At 41.9% G+C, this 22,967-nt stretch overlaps 1 protein-coding gene across 1 annotated transcript in view; it reads right to left on the bottom strand.

Moving 5' to 3' along the window:
• The window catches only part of gramd4a (GRAM domain containing 4a), a 142,376-nt gene that overhangs the window by 79,052 nt on the left and 40,357 nt on the right, over positions 1-22,967 (bottom strand). Inside the window, exon 3 of the mRNA XM_078235525.1 lies at positions 4,270-4,390. Coding sequence (XP_078091651.1) covers positions 4,270-4,390 — 121 coding nt within the window. The remainder of the gene's footprint in view (positions 1-4,269; positions 4,391-22,967) is intronic.

Below are 22,967 nucleotides of genomic sequence, written 5' to 3'. Positions count from 1 at the left end.
TTTACTGATGTTTGGCTGTTATTGAGAAATCTATGGAATCTGCCTTGGTCTCATCTGCCATTTATCGTGCATCTGGTGTGTTCAACTACAGTTTGTTAGTTCTGGTAGAGTACAAGACAAATATTGTAAATTGTTTTATCTTTCTGACCTTGTAATGTTTATTTTTGTTTGTTCAAAACCTGTGGAATCCTGTGGCTTTTCTCTTAGCAAATGTCCTAAACATCAAACTTTGTCTGCTTCAATAAAATATTACTAGTCCCTAACCAAATCATACAAAGAACTTGGGGGGGGTCTGGTCCAGGATGATAACAATATCGATTGAAGGATGAATTTAGGCAGCATTTTGAGGTGTGAAGAGGTTTACATACTATCGTCCTTGGTGTTACATCAAACTCAAGTACTGCTTTAAACGGTGATTTTGAACTTGGATGAAATTGACTACTCAATCCTCATATTTAGGGTGAAGATAGCAATCTCCCACCTGATCATAATTCAGTTAAAAGACCAGAACAGGCTTTTTTTCATTCATTCGTGGGACATGGACTCGCTGGCTGGCCAGCGTTCATTGCCCTTGTTCAGAAGGCAGTTTGGAGTCAACCACATTGCTGTGGCTCTGGAGTCACATGTAGGCCAGACCAGATAAGGACAGCAGATTTCCTTCCCTAAAGGACATTAGTGAGCCAGATTCCGACAATCGACAATGGTTTCATGGTCATCAGTAGATTATTAATTCCAGATTTATTTTAATCGAATTCAAATTCCACCATCTGCTGTAGTGGGATTTGAACCCGGTCACCAGAACATTAGTTGAGTATCTGGATTAATAGTCTAGTGACAATACCACTGGGCCATCGCCTCCCCAATCTTAAAATATAGTGATGCAGGTGAAGAGTTAGGCTTCACCTGCACCATTTATTTTTCTGAATATCATGCATGTCTTTCCTCACTACTTCAATCCAATACACTGATGTATAAAAATAGCTAAAGTTGCCACAAATGCTTACAGCTAAGCATGATTCAAATATTCAATGTTGATGCTCAAAGAAAACTCACTTGATCAGCCTGCCCATTTCATGGGCAGAATGGCTTATTTTTTTTAAACATAACATTCCCCAAGCCCCCCCCAAAACACACATGCATGTTCTTCAGAGCTCAATCAAAATGTCATGGTCTGTCTCCTATCCGATCTGCACCAAATACATACAGCAACAACCAAAGAAAATTTCACTTAAATTACTCTATTCTCATTTTTGACAAATGAGATTAAGTGAACCACACACCTCAGCCTCTCTGTAGGTGAATCATTTGTTTTTTCATTAATCTATTTTCTAGACAAGCTTTGCCTGCCAAAACTGCGAGGGAATATAGCTTCCAACCCTGGGGGAAGCACTGTCGCAAAGAAGCAGTTTGTTCAAAGTCTGACTGGCCTCAAACATGAAGATTCTCCCACATTTCTAATCCTGATTCGAGGAGCAGATACCTTTCCCATGCAGAGATTTGCTAGACAGTTTATCACCAAATTGACTACCCCCTTGTCCAAGAGTACTTTCTTAGCAAACATCTTACGCAGTAGCCTTATCAGTGGAACCGTTCTTACTACATTGGGTGTAAAGGTTTGCTCGCCACTTGAGACGAGTAATAAAATGCTCAGTCACTGTGCAGAACACTTTTGGGATTTTTTTTTTTTAAATGTGCAAAACGGAAACCAAAGTAACTTCCAAATCAATTCTGTGGCAACAAATATCCATATAAGTATGATATACAAAGAACAAAGAACAGTACAGCACAGGAAACAGGCCCTTCGGCCCTCCAAGCCTGTGCCGCTCCTTGGTCCAACTAGACCAATCGTTTGTATCCCTCCATTCCCAGGCTGCTCATGTGACTATCCAGGTAAGTCTTAAACGATGTCAGCGTGCCTGCCTCCACCACCCTACTTGGCAGCGCATTCCAGGCCCCCACCACCCTCTGTGTAAAAAACGTCCCTCTGATATCTGAGTTATACTTCGCCCCTCTCAGCTTGAGCCCGTGACCCCTCGTGATCGTCACCTCCGACCTGGGAAAAAGCTTCCCACTGTTCACCCTATCTATACCCTTCATAATCTTGTACACCTCTATTAGATCTCCCCTCATTCTCCGTCTTTCCAAGGAGAACAACCCCAGTCTACCCAATCTCTCCTCATAGCTAAGACCCTCCATACCAGGCAACATCCTGGTAAACCTTCTCTGCACTCTCTCTAACGCCTCCACGTCCTTCTGGTAGTGCGGCGACCAGAACTGGACGCAGTACTCCAAATGTGGCCTAACCAGCGTTCTATACAGCTGCATCATCAGACTCCAGCTTTTATACTCTATACCCCGTCCTATAAAGGCAAGCATACCATATGCCTTCTTCACCACCTTCTCCACCTGTGTTGCCACCTTCAAGGATTTGTGGACTTGCACACCTAGGTCCCTCTGTGTTTCTATACTCCTGATGACTCTGCCATTTATTGTATAACTCCTCCCTACATTATTTCTTCCAAAATGCATCACTTCGCATTTATCCGGATTAAACTCCATCTGCCACCTCTCCGCCCAATTTTCCAGCCTATTTATATCCTGCTGTATTGCCCGACAATGCTCTTCGCTATCCGCAAGTCCAGCCATCTTCGTGTCATCCGCAAACTTGCTGATTACACCAGTTACACCTTCTTCCAAATCATTTATATATATCACAAATAGCAGAGGTCCCAGTACAGAGCCCTGCGGAACACCACTGGTCACAGACCTCCAGCCGGAAAAAGACCCTTCGACCACTACCCTCTGTCTCCTATGGCCAAGCCAGTTCTCCACCCATCTAGCCACTTCTCTTTGTATCCCATGAGCCTTAACCTTCTTAACCAACCTGCCATGTGGGACTTTGTCAAATGCAATATGGGTTAATATCAAAGCAAATACCATAATCCCAGCTACAAGTACTTGACTTATGCAAATATAAACTTCCAATTTTTGCCTTTTTACTTTCCTTTTAACTGCTTTATTTGTTCTCTCCAATAGCCACTGAGAAGTGCAAGACTGGTCTTAGGCGTTTCCAAGTGACTGGAGTACAAAGCTTTTGTTTCTTTTACTCCTGTCCTGGAGGTTTTCTGTGCTCGACAGACATTGTCACACCCAAAGCCAAGAACAGGAATAAGAAAGCAAACAAAAGCTGAAAATGTCGGATTATTCAAATACTTGATACTTTTAATCTATGTCTGGTCTAAATAATTTTGCATGGCAGGGCCAGAATACTTCCTCCCAAACATTTAAAAATGCAAGAGGTCTAATCCAAAAGGAGAAAAAATTAATTCCATTATGCAGGCAGTAACAGGCAACATTCAACACAGAAATAGGAGATCCACATGAGGAAAAGCCTATTTGTAGCCATGATGGCTTTTCCAGCTGCTCAACATTTTGCCTGTTCAGAATCCATCAAGGTGATTGAAAATGTTTGAAAGGAAGAATGAAGAAAATATTCTCATGAATAATGTATATAGAACAATCTTTTCCAAACTTTTCCATGCAAAGAGATGTCTGCAAACGTTAACATTCCTATGTTAAATGCAAATGTTGATACTATTCTGGGGCTCTCCGCAGTATTAACTTCACAAAGCAAGAAAGCCAGACTCAGCTATAGAAAGAACAATGCTGCCATTGCAAAAAAAAAGACAAAAATATACAATTCGATAACAGAAATTTATGTCAAGCAAATACAGAACTTGTGATGTAATTACATTAAAGACTCAAAGGGGTGCCCTAAGACCCTTTAGAGTCAGAGATTTAGTTTGAAAATCTATGATATAGAACAAGATGGCATGTGAAATGTTAAAATGGCTGCAGTACATAGTTGATTTAGAGCTAGCAGTCACAATTAATAGAACCAATATCATACTATGACCATATGATTCTGCTTTACATCCTGGACTATCTAGTTTTCTAAACGTTCTTTTCCTCATTTTATAATAAAGAATAGTTCATTTTCATGTTAAGATGCAGCAACTAGAAACAGAATCAGAGCAGCACCCAAGAATTGGTGTAAAAATAATGGTGCAATGTAACAGCCTAAAACACACTGATGTAAAACAGTCTGCAAAATGATCCTCAAAGATTTGCAGAAAATATTAGGAACAACATATTTGGTTTAAATGTCTAACAGCCTTCTTCCATGTAGTTAATTTGATCTACTGCAAGTATAGAAACTACATATACAACAATTTCACTGTCACATTGTAAACCTTACAAATTACTTACGTAAAAAATGCTTTTCTAACAACGCAATTTCAAGATGTCCCTTGATTTCATTCAGTCGATCAGATTCGGTCCTGTTGAAATCTTGAATTCCTGAAGCCATAATCGATGCCCCTGGGCCTGCCTGAAACAAAAATGAAAATTCTTACAGGAAAGAAATCTACCAAAAGCAACTTGCACGAATCAGAGTTATAACCTGCACAGTATATGAGACTGTGATTCAACTAGCCGAATGCTGCAACCAACGAACTTTTGCTGATACAGCTTAACGCAAGAGACTACTTCAATCTGCTGATTTCCCTTAAAGTGAATCAATAAGATCTAAGTAATTGTTCAATAAACCATCTTCCTTCAAGCTAATTTATCGAGAACTCAACTACCATACTTTCACAGCCCTCTGGGGTAGAGAATTCCAAGTTACCTCAATACTTTGAGTTAATAAATTCCACATCTCAGATTTAAATAATCAGCCCCATTATCTTGAGACCATGTCTCCTAATTCTAGAATTCCAGCCAAGCGAAACAATCTCACAGCATCTATCCTGTTGGGTCCCTTTAGAATCTTATTTTATTTCAATAAAATCAATCTCATTCATCCATACTCCAGAGATTGTAGTCCTAGTCTACTCAACGTCTCTATATAGACTAATCCCCGCATCCCAGAAATTAACAGTTAACCTGCACTATCCTGCCTCCAAATCAAGTATATCCTTCCTTTCACAAGGAGACCGAAAAGCCCTATACATTTGTAGCAATGTTTTCTTACTGTTGTATTCAGGAAGTCTCGTGGCACCGTGGTAGTGTCCCTACCAGAAGCTCAGGGTTCAAATCCAACACCCGGACTTGTTGGCCATGAAAGGAGCATTCATAACACTATTTAACGGCTGATAATCAGCTCTTAAATATTCTATTATGCCCCAACAGGGAAAACAAAAGTGTGTGAAGATATGATTACAAACTTCTTGTACTCTTGCCCCATTATAACCAAAGCCCAACATGTTAACTTCCTGTTGCATCTACATACTTATTTATTGTGTTTATTGTACGAGGACGCTCTGATTCCACGAAGCAACATTTAAAAGTTTTTCATCATTGTCTGCTTTTTTCTTCTTCCTACTGTGATGTTAGTGTACCTTTAAGAGATTTTCTTTAAATCATGCTCACAGCCTTATCATAGAATCCCCGCAGTGCAATGGAGGCTATTTAGCCCATCAAGTCTGCACCGACAACAATCTCACCCAGGCCCTATCCCCGTAACCCCACATATTTACCCAGCTAATCCCTCTAACTTATCCATTCAGGGACATTAAGGGGCAATTTAGCATGGCCAATCAACCTAAGCCGCACATCTTTGGACTGTGGGAGGAAATCGGAGCACTCGGAGGAAACCCACACAGACACAGGGAGAATGTGCAAACTCCACACAGTCAGTGACCCGAGCCGGGAATTGAACCCAAGTCCCTGAAGCTACGAGGCAGCAGTGCTAACCACTGTACCACTGTGTGCTACCTCTTATTTGATGTCATGGTTGCCGGCTTGTCTGGAGATGTCCTTTTATTGCTGCTTAAACAGGGGTTTATTTATGACTCTGCATTGTTAGGAGGAAGAATGATTGCAGATCAGGTGACCGGAGCTCTTTCATTTTCAGTTTGGTGCTGCAGGTTTTTGAGTTTTAAAAGGGAGTGGACATCAGACTGAAAGCAGTGTCTCTCTCTCTCCCTGGTTTTGGAAGGTTCTGCTGGTTTAGCTGAAAACCTTCCTGGAGTAGAAAATCTGCTGTTGGTGGCTTGACCAGAGAGTTCCTTGGTCTGGGAAGCTGTTCTGACTTCAAACTGTCAAGGGAGCTGCAGAATTCATCCAAGGGACTCAATTCTAGTATCACATGAGCATCTATCTTTGCTGCGTTGAACCTGTGAAAAGGGTTTTGTCTAAAGGAAGTTTTGGTTTTGATTGGACCATCTTAGATATATTTGTTAAGGGTTATACATTATTGTGGTTGTTTTGTTTTCGTTTGTAATTGATAAAAGTTATTGCTAATTTTCTTTCCATACATGTTAACGATATTCTTCGATAAACTTTATTTGATAAAAGCTCCCTAGTAGGTCATTTGAATCAGACCTAAAGTGAAACATATTATGCTTGTTCTCGCCAAATTCAAGGTGCAAAACTTATGATCCAGGCAGGCTTCGTAAAACATTGTGGAGTGTCTGACTTGAACCATAACACTACCAATGTGAATAATCTGATTTATTTTCCCACTCCATCTGCCAACTCATATGCACTCAACTAACCTTATCCCTTGATAGCGTCTTTGTGTCCCCATAGCTTATTGTCCCACCTAGCTTTGGATCTTCACCAAACTTTAGTTATATTACCCTCACTACCTCCATCTAAGTTATTGATACAGATTGTAAATAGCAGAGCTTCCAGCACTGTATCTTGCAGCTCCCAATAGTAACAACCTGCCAACTTGAAAATGTGCTATTTATCTCTACTCTCTAATTTCTGTCTGCTAACCAATCCTCTATCTGTGCTAATATATTACCCCAAAACTAATTAGCCTTTTTATTACATTATTATTATCTTTTCACCTTGTTGAATGCCTTTTAGAAATCCATACACCATATCCGTTGGGTGCATACTAGCTTCCACTGCTGTCTGTGGCACAGAATTCCAAAAACTAACGACACTTTGAAAGAATAAATTCCTCCTTGTCTCAATATTTAATGAGACACACATTTTGGAACTGTGCCCCCAGCTCTACATTGTCCATGGGAAGAAACAGTGGGGTGGGATTTTATGGCCTTGCTCGAGCTTGAGGTCAATGGGCATTTCTGTTGTCCGCCACCCGCCCACTCCGATTCTGTGGTGGGCGGGGCGGTAGAATTCTGGTGATCCTCTCAACCCTCCTCAAAATTCAATATGCTTCAATAAAATGAACTCTCAGATTCTTCTGAATCCCTAAGTATATGCCCAAACTTCTCAACCTTTCCTCACAAGACAATGTTTTCATCCCAGGAATAAGCCTAGTGAACCTTCACTGATTTCTTCTAATGCGAGAATATCCTGCCCGAACTAAGGAGGCCAAAACTATACTCCGGATGCAATTTCACTAATGCCCTTTAGCAAGACTTCCCTACTTTGCACTCCATTCCCCTGCAATCAAGGCTAATACAGTGCGGCCCCGTTATAATGCGATGGTTGGGGTCCATAAAATGTTGTCGCGAAAAAAGCGGAGTCGCGCTAAATCGGGGTTCAAGAAAATCAGACCTGTTACGGTCAAATAGGTTCGGGTTGAGAACGGAATTAAATCTCAGAGGTCGCTATCCAGCAAGCTGCACATGCGGTCCAGTTCTCCATCGCCATTCTCCTTCGAGTCTCCGACTCACAGCCCATCTCCAACAGCAGACGTCCTCGGGCGCAGGAGCCCCAACCGAGGCACCTCCCCGTTGCAAGGCCAGGAGGCAGCTCACGCCGGACAGTCAGGCTGGGCACCCCTAGCAGTCATGGAATTCCTCCGTGAGGAGGAATTGAGAGTCACCGGCAAAGCAACTGGGCAGAGCAGACCCATTTTGCCCCTTGATAAAAAGTTGGACCAGTGTGGGAATGACACGGGAGGGTTGGACACATCGACCCCTTGGCTAGATGCTCTAGACAATAGAAAAGGTACGCCGGGCTTGGGAAGCCCTCGATCTCCAAGCATTGGTTGAGCTTCTTCAGCAGAAGAGCAAAGACAAATGAAAGGCTTTGTGATGGGAGCTGTGAATGCAGAGAGCCTGCAGAAGAAAACCACTGCTTCCAGAGCGCTTCATGAACAGGCCAAAGGCTCTTTGTCCAGAGCTCAGTTAGCTATGTCTTCATCGCACAAGAACCCTCAAAAGGTTTCAGTTGCGCGAGAAAAGAGTGAACCAAAAGTGGGAGCCCGACATTCTTCATCAAACTCAGTTCTCCGAAAGGACACAGCCAAAGGTCAGGAATCAGCCTTGTCAGCATATCAGCAGAAACCTAAGTTGGTCTCGCCTTCCCTCCAGTCTCCTTCTCCAGCACGGAAAAAAGGTGCCTGGAAGGTCCAAGACTTCGGAGGGTCGGGCAGTCCCTCTCCTGAAAAACGCAGACTGACGTCCTCTTCTAAAGCTAGCAGTATGAGCAAGTAAACGTGAGAAAAAAAATCAAAAGGAAAAGGCTCCCCAGAAATGCTAGTCTAGTTTTGTTACTATGACACTTTCTCTTTCTTTCTGACTCTTTCTCCATTTATTACACCAGCTTTCAGTTTGGAGGAAGGTTTAAAATTTTTTTTGTGGTTAGTGTGCCTACATTGTTTAGGGAGATTATTGATTTCAAGCGTCTTTTGTTGTGCCATCAAACCAAATAATGAAAATGTGGTATGCGAGGATCATGGAACTAGTTCATCGGTTACCTTTACTTTTCCCCAGAGGCTAGCCCTCCCTGGTGGTTTTAACACAGCACTTTGTATCAACTTAAAGAACTTTTTGTTGCTGAATAACACTATGTACTGTTCAATGAATGGTTTGATTTTAAAAGGTTTTTTTTATAAATGTTCTTTTTAAGACTAACATGACTACTGCATGCTCTGAGGAAGCCATCAAATTAAGTAATCACTTTTATTTTCTCCAGCAACGGTTTGTTTGCTTGATGCCATGTTAAAGAAGAAGAAAAAAAAGGGTCCAATAATTCATCGCGTTATATCCGAATTCGCGCTAAAATCAGGGTTCCACCTTCCTAATAATTGGCTGAACCTTTTGTGATTCACGTGCAAGGATATCCAGATATCACTGCACTGCGGCATTCTGCAGTTTCTCTTCATTTAAATAATATTACTCTTTTCTATTCTTTCTGCCAAAGTGGACATCCTCACATTTTCCCACATTATACTCCATCTGCCAACTTTTTGCCCACTCACTTAACCCAATCTACATCGCTTTGTTGTCTCTTTGCATCATCCTCACAACTTGCTTTCCCACCTATCTTTGAAAAAAAAATCAGCAAATTTGGCTACAATACAGTTGGTCCCTTTATCCAAGTCATTAATATTGTTTGTAAATTGTTGAGGTCCCTGTAATGATCTTTAGGGAACCCCATTACTTAGTCTGCCAACCTGAAAATGACCCATTTAGCCAGACTCTGGAGCACACGTCCTCAGTACTATTGCCGCTATGTGGTCAGGGTCCAAAGTCTTTGTAGTACCCAGTGCTTTCAACTGCTTCTTGATATCACATGGAGTGAAACAAATTGGATGAAGGCTGACATCTATGATGCTGGAGACCTCAGGAGAAAGTCGAGATGGATCATCTAGTTGACACTTCTGGCTGAAGGTGTTGCAAATGTTTCAGCCTAGTCTTTTACACTGATGTGCTGGGATACCCCATCATTGAGGATGTGCATCATGTATCTAATTCTTCTCTGTTACTATTTTTAAAACTGAGGATACACAGCAAGCTAATCTACAAGCTACACTACTTGATGGAATGTAACTATTAATTATTAGGGTTGGCGTTCAGACGCAGAGAATGTGAGAAGATGCCCTTTGCCTGGCAGCAATATAGAGAGAAAACAGAGTTTTGGCAGAATGGGGACGGAACACAGGCACTCATTGGGGCATTATTGCAGTCTGTCAACAGCAAGAGGAAAAGGTTCCTGAGGCCAGCAACACTAATTTATAAGTTCCCAAGTTCAGTGCAAAATGTTGTCTAACTGTCATAGAGGTTTACAGCATGGAAACAGGCCCTTTGGCCGAACTTGTCCATGCTGCCCTTTTTTGTAGAACTACAAAGCTAGTCCCAATTGCCCACGTTTGGCCCATATCCCTCTATACCCATCTTACCCATGTAACTGTCTAAACGCTTTTTAAAAGACAAAATTGTACCCGCCTCTACTACTACCTCTGGCAACTTGTTCCAGATACTCGCCACCCTGTGTGTGAATAAATTGCCCCTCTGGACCCTTTTGTTCTCTCCGCTCTAGTTTTAAACTCCTCTACCTTTGGTAAAAGATGTTGACTATCTAGCTGATCTATGCCCCTTATTATTTTATTGATCTCAAAAAGAGATCAAAAAGGTGGTGGTTTTGGGGTTCTTGAGAAACATTAAGATAGACAAGTCCCCAGGGCCTGATGGGATATCCCCAGAATACTGAGAGAAGCAAGGGAGGAAATTGCTGGGACCTTGAGAGAAATCTTTGTATCCTCACTGGCAGCAGGGGAGGTCCCAGAGGATTGGAGAATAGCCAATGTTGTTCCTTTGTTTAAGGAGGGTAGCAAGAATAATCCAGGTAATTACAGGCCGGTGAGCCTTACATCAGGGTGGTAGGGAAATTATTGGAGAGAATTCTTGGAGACAGGATTTATTCCCACTTGGAAATAAGTGAACGTATTAGTGAGGGGAACATGGTTTTGTGAAGGAGAAGTCGTGTCTCACGAACTTGATCAAGTTATTCGAGGAAATGACGAAGATGATTGATGAGGGTAGGGCAGTGGATGTTGTCCACATGGACTTGAGTAAGGCCTTTGACAAGGTCCCTCATGGCAGACTGGTGCAGAAGGTGAAGTCGCATGGGCTCAAAGGTGAGCTGGCAAGGTGGATACAAAATTGGCTCGGTCAACGAGGACAGAGGGTAGCAGTGGAAGGGTGCGTTTCTGAATGCAGGGCAAGTGGTGTTCCTCAGGGATCAGTGGTGGGACCTTTGCTGTTTGTAATATATATGATTTGGAGGAAAATGTAACTGGACTGATTAGTAAGTTTGCGGACGACACAAAGGTTGGTGGATTTGCAGATAGCGATGAGGGCCATCAGAGGATACAGCAAGATATAGATCAGTTGGAGACTTGGGCGGAGAGGTGGCAGATGGAGTTTAATCGGACAAACGTGAGGTAATGCATTTTGAAAGGTCTAATACAAATAGGAAATATACAGTAAATGGCAGAACCCTTAAGAGTATTGATAGGCAAAGGGATCTGGGTGTACAGGTACACAGGTCACTGAAAGTGGCAATGCAGGTGGAGAAGGTAGTCAAGAAGGCATACGGCATGCTTGCCTTCATCAGCCGGGGCACCGAGTTTAAAAATTGGCAGTCATGTTGCAGCTTTATAGAACCTTAGTTAGGCCGCACTTGGAATGTAGTGTTCAATTCTGGTCGCCACACTACCAGAAGGCTTTGGAGAGGGTACAGAAAAGATCTACCAGGACGTTGCCTGGTATGGATGGTATCAGTTAAGAGGAGAGGTTGGAGAAACTTGGTTTGTTCTCACTGGAACAACGGAGGTTGAGGGATGACCTGATAAAAGACTACAAGATTATGAGGGGCATGGACAGAGTGGATAGTCAGAAGCTTTTTTCCAGGGTGGAAGAGTCAATTACTAGGGGGGAAAGATTTAAGGTGCAAGGGGCAAGGTTTAAAGAAGATATAAGAGGCAGATTTCTTTTTTTACACAGAGGGTGGTGGGTGCCTGGAACTCGTTGCCAGGGGATGTAGTGGAAGCAGATACGATAGTGACTTTTAAGGGGCGTCTTGACAAATACATGAATAGGATGGGAATAGAGGGATATGGTCCCCGGAAGGGTAGAGGGTTTTAGTTAAGTCAGGCAGCATGGTCGGTGCAGGCTTGGAGGGCCAAAGGGTCTGTTCCTGTGCTGTAATTTTCTTCGTTCTTTGTTCTTTAAAATCACCCCCAAGCCTCCTACACTCCAAGGAAAAAAATCCCAGTCTATCCAACCTCTCCTTATAACTCAAGCCATCAAGTCCAGTAGCATTCTAGTAAATCTCTTCTGCACTCTTTCTAGTTTAATAATATCCTTTCTATAATAGGGTGACCAGAACTGTACACAGTATTCCAAGTGTGGCTTTACTAATGTCTTGTACAAATTCAACAAGACGTCCCAAATCCTGTATTCAATGTTCTGATCAATGAAACCAAGCATGCCGAATGCCTTCTTCACCACTCTATCCACTTGTGACTCCACTTTCAAGGAGCTATAAACCTGTACCCCTAGATCTCTTTGTTCTGTAACTCTCCCCAAGCCCAGCATAATGTTGATGCTATAATAAATCCAATTTATGGATCTTTCCGTAATGCTGAATATCCAATGGAACTATCCATAGGTTCACAGACTCTGACGGGACCAAAACTGGAAAACGATATTGCTCATTTATTGGAGGTATCTGCTGTAGTGGAATTGGTAAATGTTGTCTACAAGAACTTTCTGCATCTCGAAAAGTGTTTTACATTCAGTTACCATTAACTACTCAATTACCATTAACTGAGTAAGTCCTGTCCAGGTTCGATCCACCAAAGTGCATCACCTCGCATTTATCCAAATTAAACTCCATTTGCCATTCATCAGCCCACTGGCCCAATTAATTAAGATCCCATTGCAATCCTAGACAACCTTCTTCACTGTCCACTATGCCACCAATCTTGGTATCATCTGCAAACTTACTAACCATGCCTCCTAAATTCTCATCCAAATCGTTAATATAAATGACAAATAACAATGGACCCAGCACCGATCCCTAAGGCACACCGCTGGTCACAGGCTGCCAGTTTGAAAAACAACCCTCTGCAACCACCCTCAGTCTTCTGTCATCAAGCCAATTTTGTATCCATTTGGCTACCTCACCCTGGATCCCATGAGATTTAACTGGTTTCAACACTCGTGTATCTTTCTAGCTAATTATTCCCCTCTAGCTTTTGCATGTTAAATTCTTTCTCATTTGTGTTCTTGCTGGTAAAAATGTCTGAACAAATCTGAACAAAGCACAAGCTTTTGGAGTGCTACCAAATAAACCTGTTGGACTTTAACCTGGTGTTGTGAGACTTCTTACTGTACTTGCCCCAGTCCAACGCCGGCATCTCCACATCATGAACAAATCAAACACCGCTAAATCTAAACAAAGCCTTTTCACTTGCCTGAAAAGCTTGCAAAATTCAATTGATTTGTTTTTGAAAAACAGTTATAACAAGTGCGTCAGTGGTATAGCCAATGCTATTGAAGTATGAACATCATACAATCATAGAATAGAATTCCTACAGTACAACCCATTGCCAAATCCCTCACTATTAACATCTTGGGGGTTACCACTGACTCAAAACCAAACTGGAATAGCCATGCAAGTACTGTGGCTACCAGGACAGGTCAAAGGTTAGGAACCATGTGGCAAGTAACTTATCTTCAGACTCCCCAAAGCCTACCCACCAACTACAGGGCACAATTCAGAGGCATAATGGAATATTCCCCACTTGCCTGGATGAGTACAGCTCCAACAATACTCAAGAAGTTTAACATCATTCAGGACAAAGCAGCCTGCATGATTGCTACCCCTTCCACAAATATTCAATCCCTTCACCATTGATGATAGTGTGGCAACCATGTGTACCATTTACAAGATGCACTGCAGGAACTCAAAGGTTCTTTAGGCAGCACCTTCCAAACCCATGGCTAATACCACCTAGCAGGATAAGAGCATCAGATATCTGAGAATACCACTATCTGGAGGTTCTCCACCAAGCCATTCACCACCCTGACTTGGAAACATATTGCTGTTCCTTCACTATCGCTGGGTCAAAATCCTGGAACTCCTTCCCTCATAGCATTGCGGGTGTATCTTCACATCAGGGAGTGTCGGGTTCAAGGCGGCAGCTCACCAACACCTTTCTCAAGGGCAACTAGGGTTGGGCATTAAATGCTGGTCTAGCCTGCGAGGCCCACATCCCATGAATGAATTTTTAAAGATGCATATAGCACATTCATTGCAATGAAACATCCCAAGATGCTTCACAGTATCATAAAACAGAGTATGAGACCAAGCTACAAAAGGGGATAACAGCCCAGATTACCAATAGCTTGGTTAAAAAGCTAGTTTTTAAACAAACATCTTAAAAGGAGGAAAGAAGCAGAGAGGTATAGAGATTGAATTCCAGTGCTTGGGGCTCAGGCAACTGAAGCTATGGCCACCAATGGCGGAGTAATTACAATTGGAAATGCAGAAGAGACCAGAATTAGAGGAGCGCAGATATCTTGTGAGGCTGGAGAAGACTACAGAGATAAGGAGGGGCAAGGCCAGGAAGGGATTTGAAAAGTAGTAAGAGAATTTTCAAGTCCTGACTTTGCTTGACCAAGAGAGCCAATGTAGTTCAATGAACACATGGGTGATTGGAGAATGGGACTTGCCGCTCGAAAGACACAGGCTGCTGAGTTTTGGATGAACTCAAATTCACGGAATATAGAATGTGGGAGACCAGTCAGGAGTGCATTGGAATCGTCAAGTCCAGGGATGATGAAAGCCTGAATGAGAATTTCAGCAGCTGATGAGCTGGGACAGGGTGAAGTTCGGCCATGTTACAGGACTGGAAATAGACAGTCATAGAAATGGCATATGTTAGAAGTTTCTTATTAGCATATTTTCTAACTACTTTGTTTTGGATTTTTACATTCAGCTGTGAATTGATGCTGTTTAGTTTGACCCAGTCACCTAGCTGTTAAAGCAAAAATATAGGCGTTTGACAATATAGACAGTTTAATAAATGTGTTAACTAAATACAAGACTTTTAACATATTACAGTGAGACTTACATTCCAGAGTATAGACTTTAGGTTTTACATAATGGGTTACAAATTACCCTTGAATGTACCACTGTTCAAAATAACCACCACTGCAAGTTTGCGTCTCTTTGGGAGGAGTATAGCCATTATTAGGTTAATTATAAAGCACAAATTGTGATGAATCAATCTCGCCTACACAGCCACACTGCAACCAAATTACAGAAAAATAAACCACAAGCATTAATTGTGACAAACAAGAACATTACTGGAAGGAAATGCTGAACTGATTATTTTTACCTTCCGAATTGCAAGACTTCAATCACTCAGATCCAACTAGCAATTATAAACTTTAAAATACTACTTATTAAAGAATGACCCAAATATCAACTCAAATGACAAAGTATGGAATTGCACATTAGAAGAAATAGTGTGGAAATGCTCCTTATAATGAAACTATGAGTAGCATTTGCTACTCAAATAACACATTCAAAATGATGTAAGAGAGGGGTAGCACCTCTCACAGTTCGGCTCACTGCACATTTTAAGTGAGTCATCCTGCATTGGGCCTCATCTTCATCCAACTCTCACCTGTGCCTCCAAGTAGCTGTTAGCATGCAACAGTGGCCATATCTCAGTAAACTGGTTTGACAGAGGGGCCAGTTGTTTAGTACCCTTGATTTGTCTATACTGGCATGCAAAGATGACTTCCAGCAGACTGGACAGATGAGATTAACCTAAGGTCCAACAGTCTTGAACCGAGGTGGGGGGATATTGCAGAACATATAGAGCTCAAGGCACACAAGACAACCTGGTCAACCAACACATCTGGATCTCTCCAGCCTGATAGACCTGCCCCATCACGAGACCAATATAGGTCAGGATGAGAGTCAGATCAACAATACACAACTCTCCCTCACTAAAATCCAATTCTTGTGCAAGTCACATTCATCATTCTCTTTCATCTTTCTCAGTCAAAATGCATAATGATTTGTAATTTTAACTAAGTTACTACAAGAATGCTTTTCTGAGAATGTCAGGAAAAAGCACTAGGTGCCACCTGTTGCAAATAACTGTAATAATGAAAAAGGCATCACAAACATTAACACAATAAAATATCATCCTTTACCTTACAGTGCTGCATCTAATGGCAACTCTGACTTGAGTGACAACACTAAAATAATGTGGCAGCATTTAGCTCCAGCAACGTAGGCAGTCATTTGTGCAAGATGGGCTTATTGTCATCACAAAACTCCTTCAAGTCTGGATAAGTTAAAAATTTCCTTCAGTTCAGAAGCTTACCTGAACCAGCACATAAATATTGTTGCTACAAGACCACAACGGAGGTTGGGAATTCTGTGGCAAGAAACTCACCTTTGACTCTCCAAAGCCTCTCCAACATCTACAAGTCACAAGTCAACAATGTGATGGAATAACCTCCACTTGTCTTAATGAGTTCAACTCCAACAACACTGTAGAAGCCTGACACCAGCCAAGGCAAAGCGGTGATTGGCAATCCATCCACTGCTTTAAGCATTCGTCCCCCCAACCACTGATATATTGTGGCTGTTATCTGTATCATTAAGACTTCTTGGATAGCATCTTTAAACCCACGACCTCTCCTACCTAAAAGAACAAGGACAGTAAAGGCACGTGAACACCACCACATTCAAGTTGCCCCCTAAGTCACACATAATTCTGGCTTGGAACTATTTAAAACATTCCTTCATCATCACTGGGTCAAAATCCTGGAACTCCCTCCCTGCTAACACTGTTGGGTCTACACTACATGGACCACAGCGGTTCAAAAAGGAAACTCATCACCACCAGCTGACGGGTAATTCATTTTGGGCAAAAAATGCTCATGTTGCCAGCAATGCCCACATCCATGATTGGATAAAAAAAAGAAACAATCACATCTCAGAGAAAACAGTGTACGAGGGAAATTTCCTTCAAATAGGAGTGAATTCAAGCTATTTCTGTTGGGTCAGGATGTGCATTTTTGTAACGTGTATCTCTAAATAAAAACTTACTAAGTGTGTATTAAGAACAGGCTCCAGTTCTGTCTTTCAGCACATGCCTTTCTGGATTGGACCAGGTGGTCCATTCAGTTTTATTCTCATTTGATTTTTCTGTAGCAATTTGACACAACTGATTAGCCATTTAATTGTCCAGCACATTGCCATGGGCCCGTTGTCACATGTAGGCAAGTCTGGGTAAGGGCAGCAGATTTCATTCCCAGCAGCAGATTAGTGAACCAGAAAGTTTTTACAACAATGATCATGATTCTAATGGATTATGAACAAAACTGTTTTTTATATTAGTGTTTTTATTAGTCAATTGAATTTCAAGTCTCGCGAGTATTAGTCCAGGTCTTTTGGTTACATGTAGGCCAGGTGAGGCAAGGATGGCAGATTTCTTCCTCAAAAGGGCATTAGTGAACCATGTGCGTTTTTTCAACAATCGGTGATAATTTCATGGTCATCATTGTTTAAAAAGGGATCGAAGGAAATGCCAAACAATTATAGGTCAGTTCGTCCTACATCGGTGGTGGACAAATTAGTAGAATCAATCCTGAGAGATAGGATTAACTGTCATGTAGAGAGGCATGGACTAATCAGGGATGGCCAGCTTGTTAAAGTTAGGTCTTGCGTCACAAATTTGATTGAATTATTTGAGCAAGTGACAAGAAGGGTTGATGATGATCATACAGTGGATGTTGTATACATGGATTTTAGCAAGGCGTTTGCCAAGGTCCCACATGGCAGATTGGTCAAAAAGGTAAAAACCCACGGGAGACAGGGTAATGTGGCAAACTGGATAAAAGTTCGGCTTAGTAACAGGCAACAAAGGATCGATGGATGCCCTTACGAATGGAAAGCTGTTTCAAGTTGTGTGCCACAGGGCTCGATGCTGGTACCCTTAATGTTTGTGTTATATATTAACCATTTGGACTTGAACATGGGTGGCACAATTGAGAAATTTACAAACAACACAAAGATTAGATAGTGTAGAGGATAGCCATAACCTCCAAAATAGAACGGATGGGTTGATGGGTGGGTGGTAAAGGAGCAGACGGATTTTAACACAGAAGTGTGAAGTCATGCATCTAGAGAGATCAAGCAGTTATAGGGAATACACAATAAATTGGAATATATGAAGAAGAGTTGATGAAGTGAGAGATCTTGATGTACAAGAGCTCCCTAAAGGCAGCAGTTCAAGAATACATGGTTGTAAAAAGGTATATGGAATGTTCTCCTTCAATAACAGAGGTGTAGGATATAAAAGTAAGGATATAAACTTGGAATTGTATAAAACATTGGTGAGACCACAAATGGAGTAGTGTGCGCAGTTCTGGTCATATTACAGGAAAGATGTAATTACTCTGGTGAGAGTGCAGAGGAGGTTTACAAGAATGTTGCCAGGGCTAGAAAAGTGTAACTATGAGGAGAGATGGATAGATTGGGGTTATTTTCCTTGGAACAAAGGGGGGGGGGGGGGGGGGGGGGGGGGGGGGGGAGGAGGAGGGAGGGAGGATTATGAGGGGCAGAGATAGTGCGGACAGGATAAGATTGTTTCCCTTAGCAGAGAATTTTAGAACCAGGAGACATAGATTCAAGATAAGTGGTAGAAAGTGTAGAGGGGACAAGAAGAAGAGCTTTTTACACAGAGGGTGGTGGGTGTCTGGAATTTGCTGCCTGAGTGGTAGTGGAGCCAGAAACCGCAAACTGTTTTGAAACATACCTGGATCTGCACCTTAAGTGCTGTAAGCTAGAGGTCTATGGGCCAAATGCAGAAAGGTGGGATTGTAAAGAGCACCTGGGTGTCCTTGGGCTGGCATGGACAAGATGGGCTGAATTGCCTCCTTCTGTGCTGTAACTTTGCTATGGTTCTATTACTGAGACTAGCTTTGTATTCCAGATTTATTCCCCGAATTTAAATTCCTTCAGCCACCATTGTGGCATTTGAACCAATGTCCCCAGAACATTCGCCTGGTCATCTGGATCACTTGTCCAATGACATTACCACCATGCTACCATCTCCTTTAAATTAATGCAATGATGAATCAGAATGGTTATAGCACTGGAGGCTATTTAGTTTGTCATGTCTGCACCAGGGCTCTGCGAGTAACTCAGCTAGTCACACTCGCCCATCTTTACCCAATAACACTTCAATTTCTTCCTCCTGGTGCTTATTCAATTCCTTAAAACCCCTGGTTGAATCTGCCTCCACCACATTTTCAGGCTTAAAAGGTTGTTGTCTGATAGCAAAACTATTATTACCACTTATTTCAAATCTTGCTCTCAGTTTACTTGTGTTTATGCTATATTAATTGTTGCTATAATCTCTTTAATGTTGTATGTAAAGTGCGAAAAAAGCCTTCCTGTCTGTCCATCATCCTCACCATTTACAATATCTAGTCTTGCCATCCTTCTATAATTAATCCATGTGTTTTTAAATTAAAGCTTTGCATGGCCTACTCAATACTTAATTTTGGGGTCCCTATCTGCTTCAAGAAGACAACCATCATCCCAGTACCAAAGAAAAGCCAAGCAGCGTGCCTTAATGACAATCGTCCGGTGGCTCTGACATCCATCATTATGAAGTGCTGCAAAAGGCTAGTGATGGCGCAAATCAATTCCAGCCTCCCGAACTGCCTGGATCCACTACAGTTCACCTACCGCTGCAACAGGTCCACAGCAGACGCCATCTCCCTGCACTCAACCCTGGAACACCTAGATAACAAGGACACTTATGTCAGACTCCTATTTTATTGACTATTGCTCAGCCTTCAACACTATTATTCCTACGAAATTCATCTCCAATCTCCGTTGCCTGGGCCTCGGCTGCTCCCTCTGCGACTGGATCCTGAACTTCCTAACCCACAGACCACAATCAGTAAGGATAGGCAACAACACCTTCTCCACGATCATTCTCAACACCGGTGCCCCACAAGGCTGTGTTCTCAGCCCCCTGCTATACTCCTTATACACCTATGACTGTGTGGCCAAATACCCCTCCAATTCGATTTTCAAGTTTGCTAACACCACCACCATAGTGGGTCGGATCTCAAACAATGACAAGACAGAGTACAGGAATGAGACAGAGAATCTGGTGAACTGGTGCAGCAACAATAATCTCTCCCTCAATGTCAACAAAACAAAGGAGATTGTCATCGACTTCAGGAAGCATAAAGGTGAACATGCCCCTGTCTACATCAACAGGGATGAAGTAGAAAGGGTCGAGAGCGTCAAGTTTTTAGGTGTCCAGATCACCAACCACCTGTCCTGGTCCCCCAACACAGACACCACAGTTAAGAAAGCCTGCCAATGCCTCTACTTTCTCAGAAGACTAAGGAAATTTGGCGTGTCAGTTACAACTCTCACCAACTTTTACAGATGCACCATAGAAAGCATTATTTCTGGTTGTATCACAGCTTGATATGGCTTCTGCACAAGACCACAAGAAACTACAAAAGGTCGTGAACGTAGCTCAATCCATCACGCAAACTAGCCCCCGATCCATTAACTCTGTCTACACTTCCCACTGCCTCAGCAAAGCAGCCAGCATAATTAAGGCCTTCATGCACCCCGGACATTCCCTCTTCCGCCTTCTTCCGTCGGGAAAAAGACACAAAAGTCTGAGGTCACGTATCAACCGACAAGACCAGCTTCTTCCCTGCTGCCATCAGACTTTTGAATGGACTTACCTTGCATTAAGTTGATCTTTCTCTACACCCTAGCTATGACTATAACACTACATTCTGCACACTCTCATTGCCTTCTCTATGAAAGATATGCTTTGTCTGTACAGCGTGCAAGAAACAATACTTTTTACTGTATGCTAATACATGTGACAATAATAAATCAAATCAAAAAATCAAATTTTATCCATTCCCTACTGAAACATGGAGTCTTAAGCTGCAGTGCTTACTTAGGTCTTCACCTTTTTTTTTAAAATGGAGAATTGAGGGTGACAGTGGCTTCAACTTTGGCTTTCACATCTGGGATCTGGTTTCAAATTCATCCTATGGAATTGAAATACTTTTGTCTGCTGGTTGTAAAGAGGCAGTGTAAAACCTATGAGCTCAAAATGTAAAATTGACCCTGATTAGTAGAGAAGCTTCAATATAACTGGTTGTTCAAATAGAAAAACATCACTTTGGAGTGCCTTTTCTATGTGTGTTGGCTGGGGAGGGATTTTTTTTGTATTAAACCATGCTGCAGCAGTCATGGGCTGATTGCTGAAACAGAAATTATTCCATTCTCTGGCACTAATATCCCACATACTGATCAGTTCAAAATTCACACAAGAAAACAGTAGAGCAATATTTCCAGAATGGATATATCCCAAAGTGTCAGAAGGAATAAAAGTAAGCTTAATTTTGGATCGTGGGAAAAGTGATTGGATTTGTTTCCCGTCCAGTAATTAGTCAGTTTTTTGTCTGCTTAGATGAAATTTAGAGGATCTCTAACTGCTCCAGAAATATTTATAACTCCAGAAATATTTATAACCTTGAGTGGGTGTAAACTGTAAAAGCCTGATAAATCCATAAGGTTTACTTAAAGGGGAAATTTTAGCACTGGTTCTGACAAGACATGAAAAATACTTAATTATGTCTGTGCTCCGTGGTAGCTTTCATGAATACTAACAAGTACTGTTCAGAAAAGAGTACAATGTGCCCAATTACAGAAAGGTTTGGATGGGAGTCTAGAGATTGTAAGCCTGACTTGGCTAACAGCATCTAAACAACTTTCCCAGATATAGAGTTCCTTAAGGAAAGTCAATGAAGCAACTCACACACTTAAAAATAACGTTATCTGAATATAATTCAATGAAATTACTTAAAATACTTCAGATGTTAGAAATAATAATTTGCAATGCTTCTTTGCATTTGGAGGAGGCTGAAATTTTAAATGGGATAAATACATTCACAAGTACTTAGTCAATATCAGCTTGAAACTTATTCACCGGATCAGTATCCTCTCATTCCTAACACCATTGTTGGAAAAACTACCAGAGACCATCAAGGACAAAATTTATTCTCATTTGGAAAAGCATGGGGTTAAAAAGAGTCAGTCATCATGATTTTGTTAACAGCAAATCAGGTTAGAATCATAGAATCCCTACAGTGCAGAAGGCGGCCATTCAGCCCATCGAGTCTGCACTGACCACAATCCCAAACAGGCCCTATTCCCGTAACTCCACATATTTACCCTGCAAAGCCCCTGATACTAGGGTCAATTTAGCATAGCCAATCAATCTAACCTGCACATCTTTGGACTGTGGGAGGAAACCGGAGCACCTGAAGGAAACCCACACAGACACGGGGAGAATGTGCAAACTCCTGTAAGACAGTGACCCGAGGCCGGAATTGAAACTGGATCCCTGGCGCTATGAGACAGCAGTGCTAACCACTGTGCCACCGTGAACCTATTGTGCTCTTTAATGAAATATCAGAGGGTTAATGAATGTTGTATTCAAGATGTTGTCTTACATGGATTTTCAAAAGACATTTGATAAAGCACCACGCAACAAACTTTCTTGGAAAATATAAGCACATGATATGCAAGGAATTATGGTAATTTTGGTTTGTACGCGACTAAGAGGTAGGAAGTGAGAGTGGTAAATTTGTGCTGTCTGACTGGGGTCCCCCAGGAATCACTATTGGGATCAGTACTTTTCTTGTTGGGTACAAATGACTTGGTCTTGTGCATAGGGAGTACAAATTTACAAAACCAAACTTGGCAACATAATAGGAACATGATAGTAATAGACTTCAGGAGGACATAGATTGGTGAAATGGGGAGACATACAGAATTTAATGCAGATGTGTATGAGATGATGATACAACTTAAATAGTACTATTTTGAGGGTGTACGCAAACAAAAGGATCGAGGGCTACATATTCAAATTCCTTCAAAGCTGGCAGGATAATTTGATAAAGCAGTTAAGAAAGCATACGGGATCTTTGGCTTCGCAAATAGGGACATTTAAAAGCAACAAAGTCATGTGAACCTTTACTGCCTAGGTCACAGCTGAATCAGTGTGGACATTTGTGCGCGCTCGAGAGAAAGGGTACAGTGGAGGTTTACCAGGATGATACCAGGAACAAGGCAGTTCAGTTATGTGGAGAGTTTAGAGAAGC

The sequence above is a fragment of the Mustelus asterias genome, chromosome 19 (genome assembly GCF_964213995.1).
Source record: "Mustelus asterias chromosome 19, sMusAst1.hap1.1, whole genome shotgun sequence".
NCBI classification, from domain to species: Eukaryota; Metazoa; Chordata; class Chondrichthyes; order Carcharhiniformes; family Triakidae; genus Mustelus; species Mustelus asterias.
Note: the sequence above shows the minus strand (reverse complement) of the source record. Positions and strands in the feature narration are given on the sequence as shown.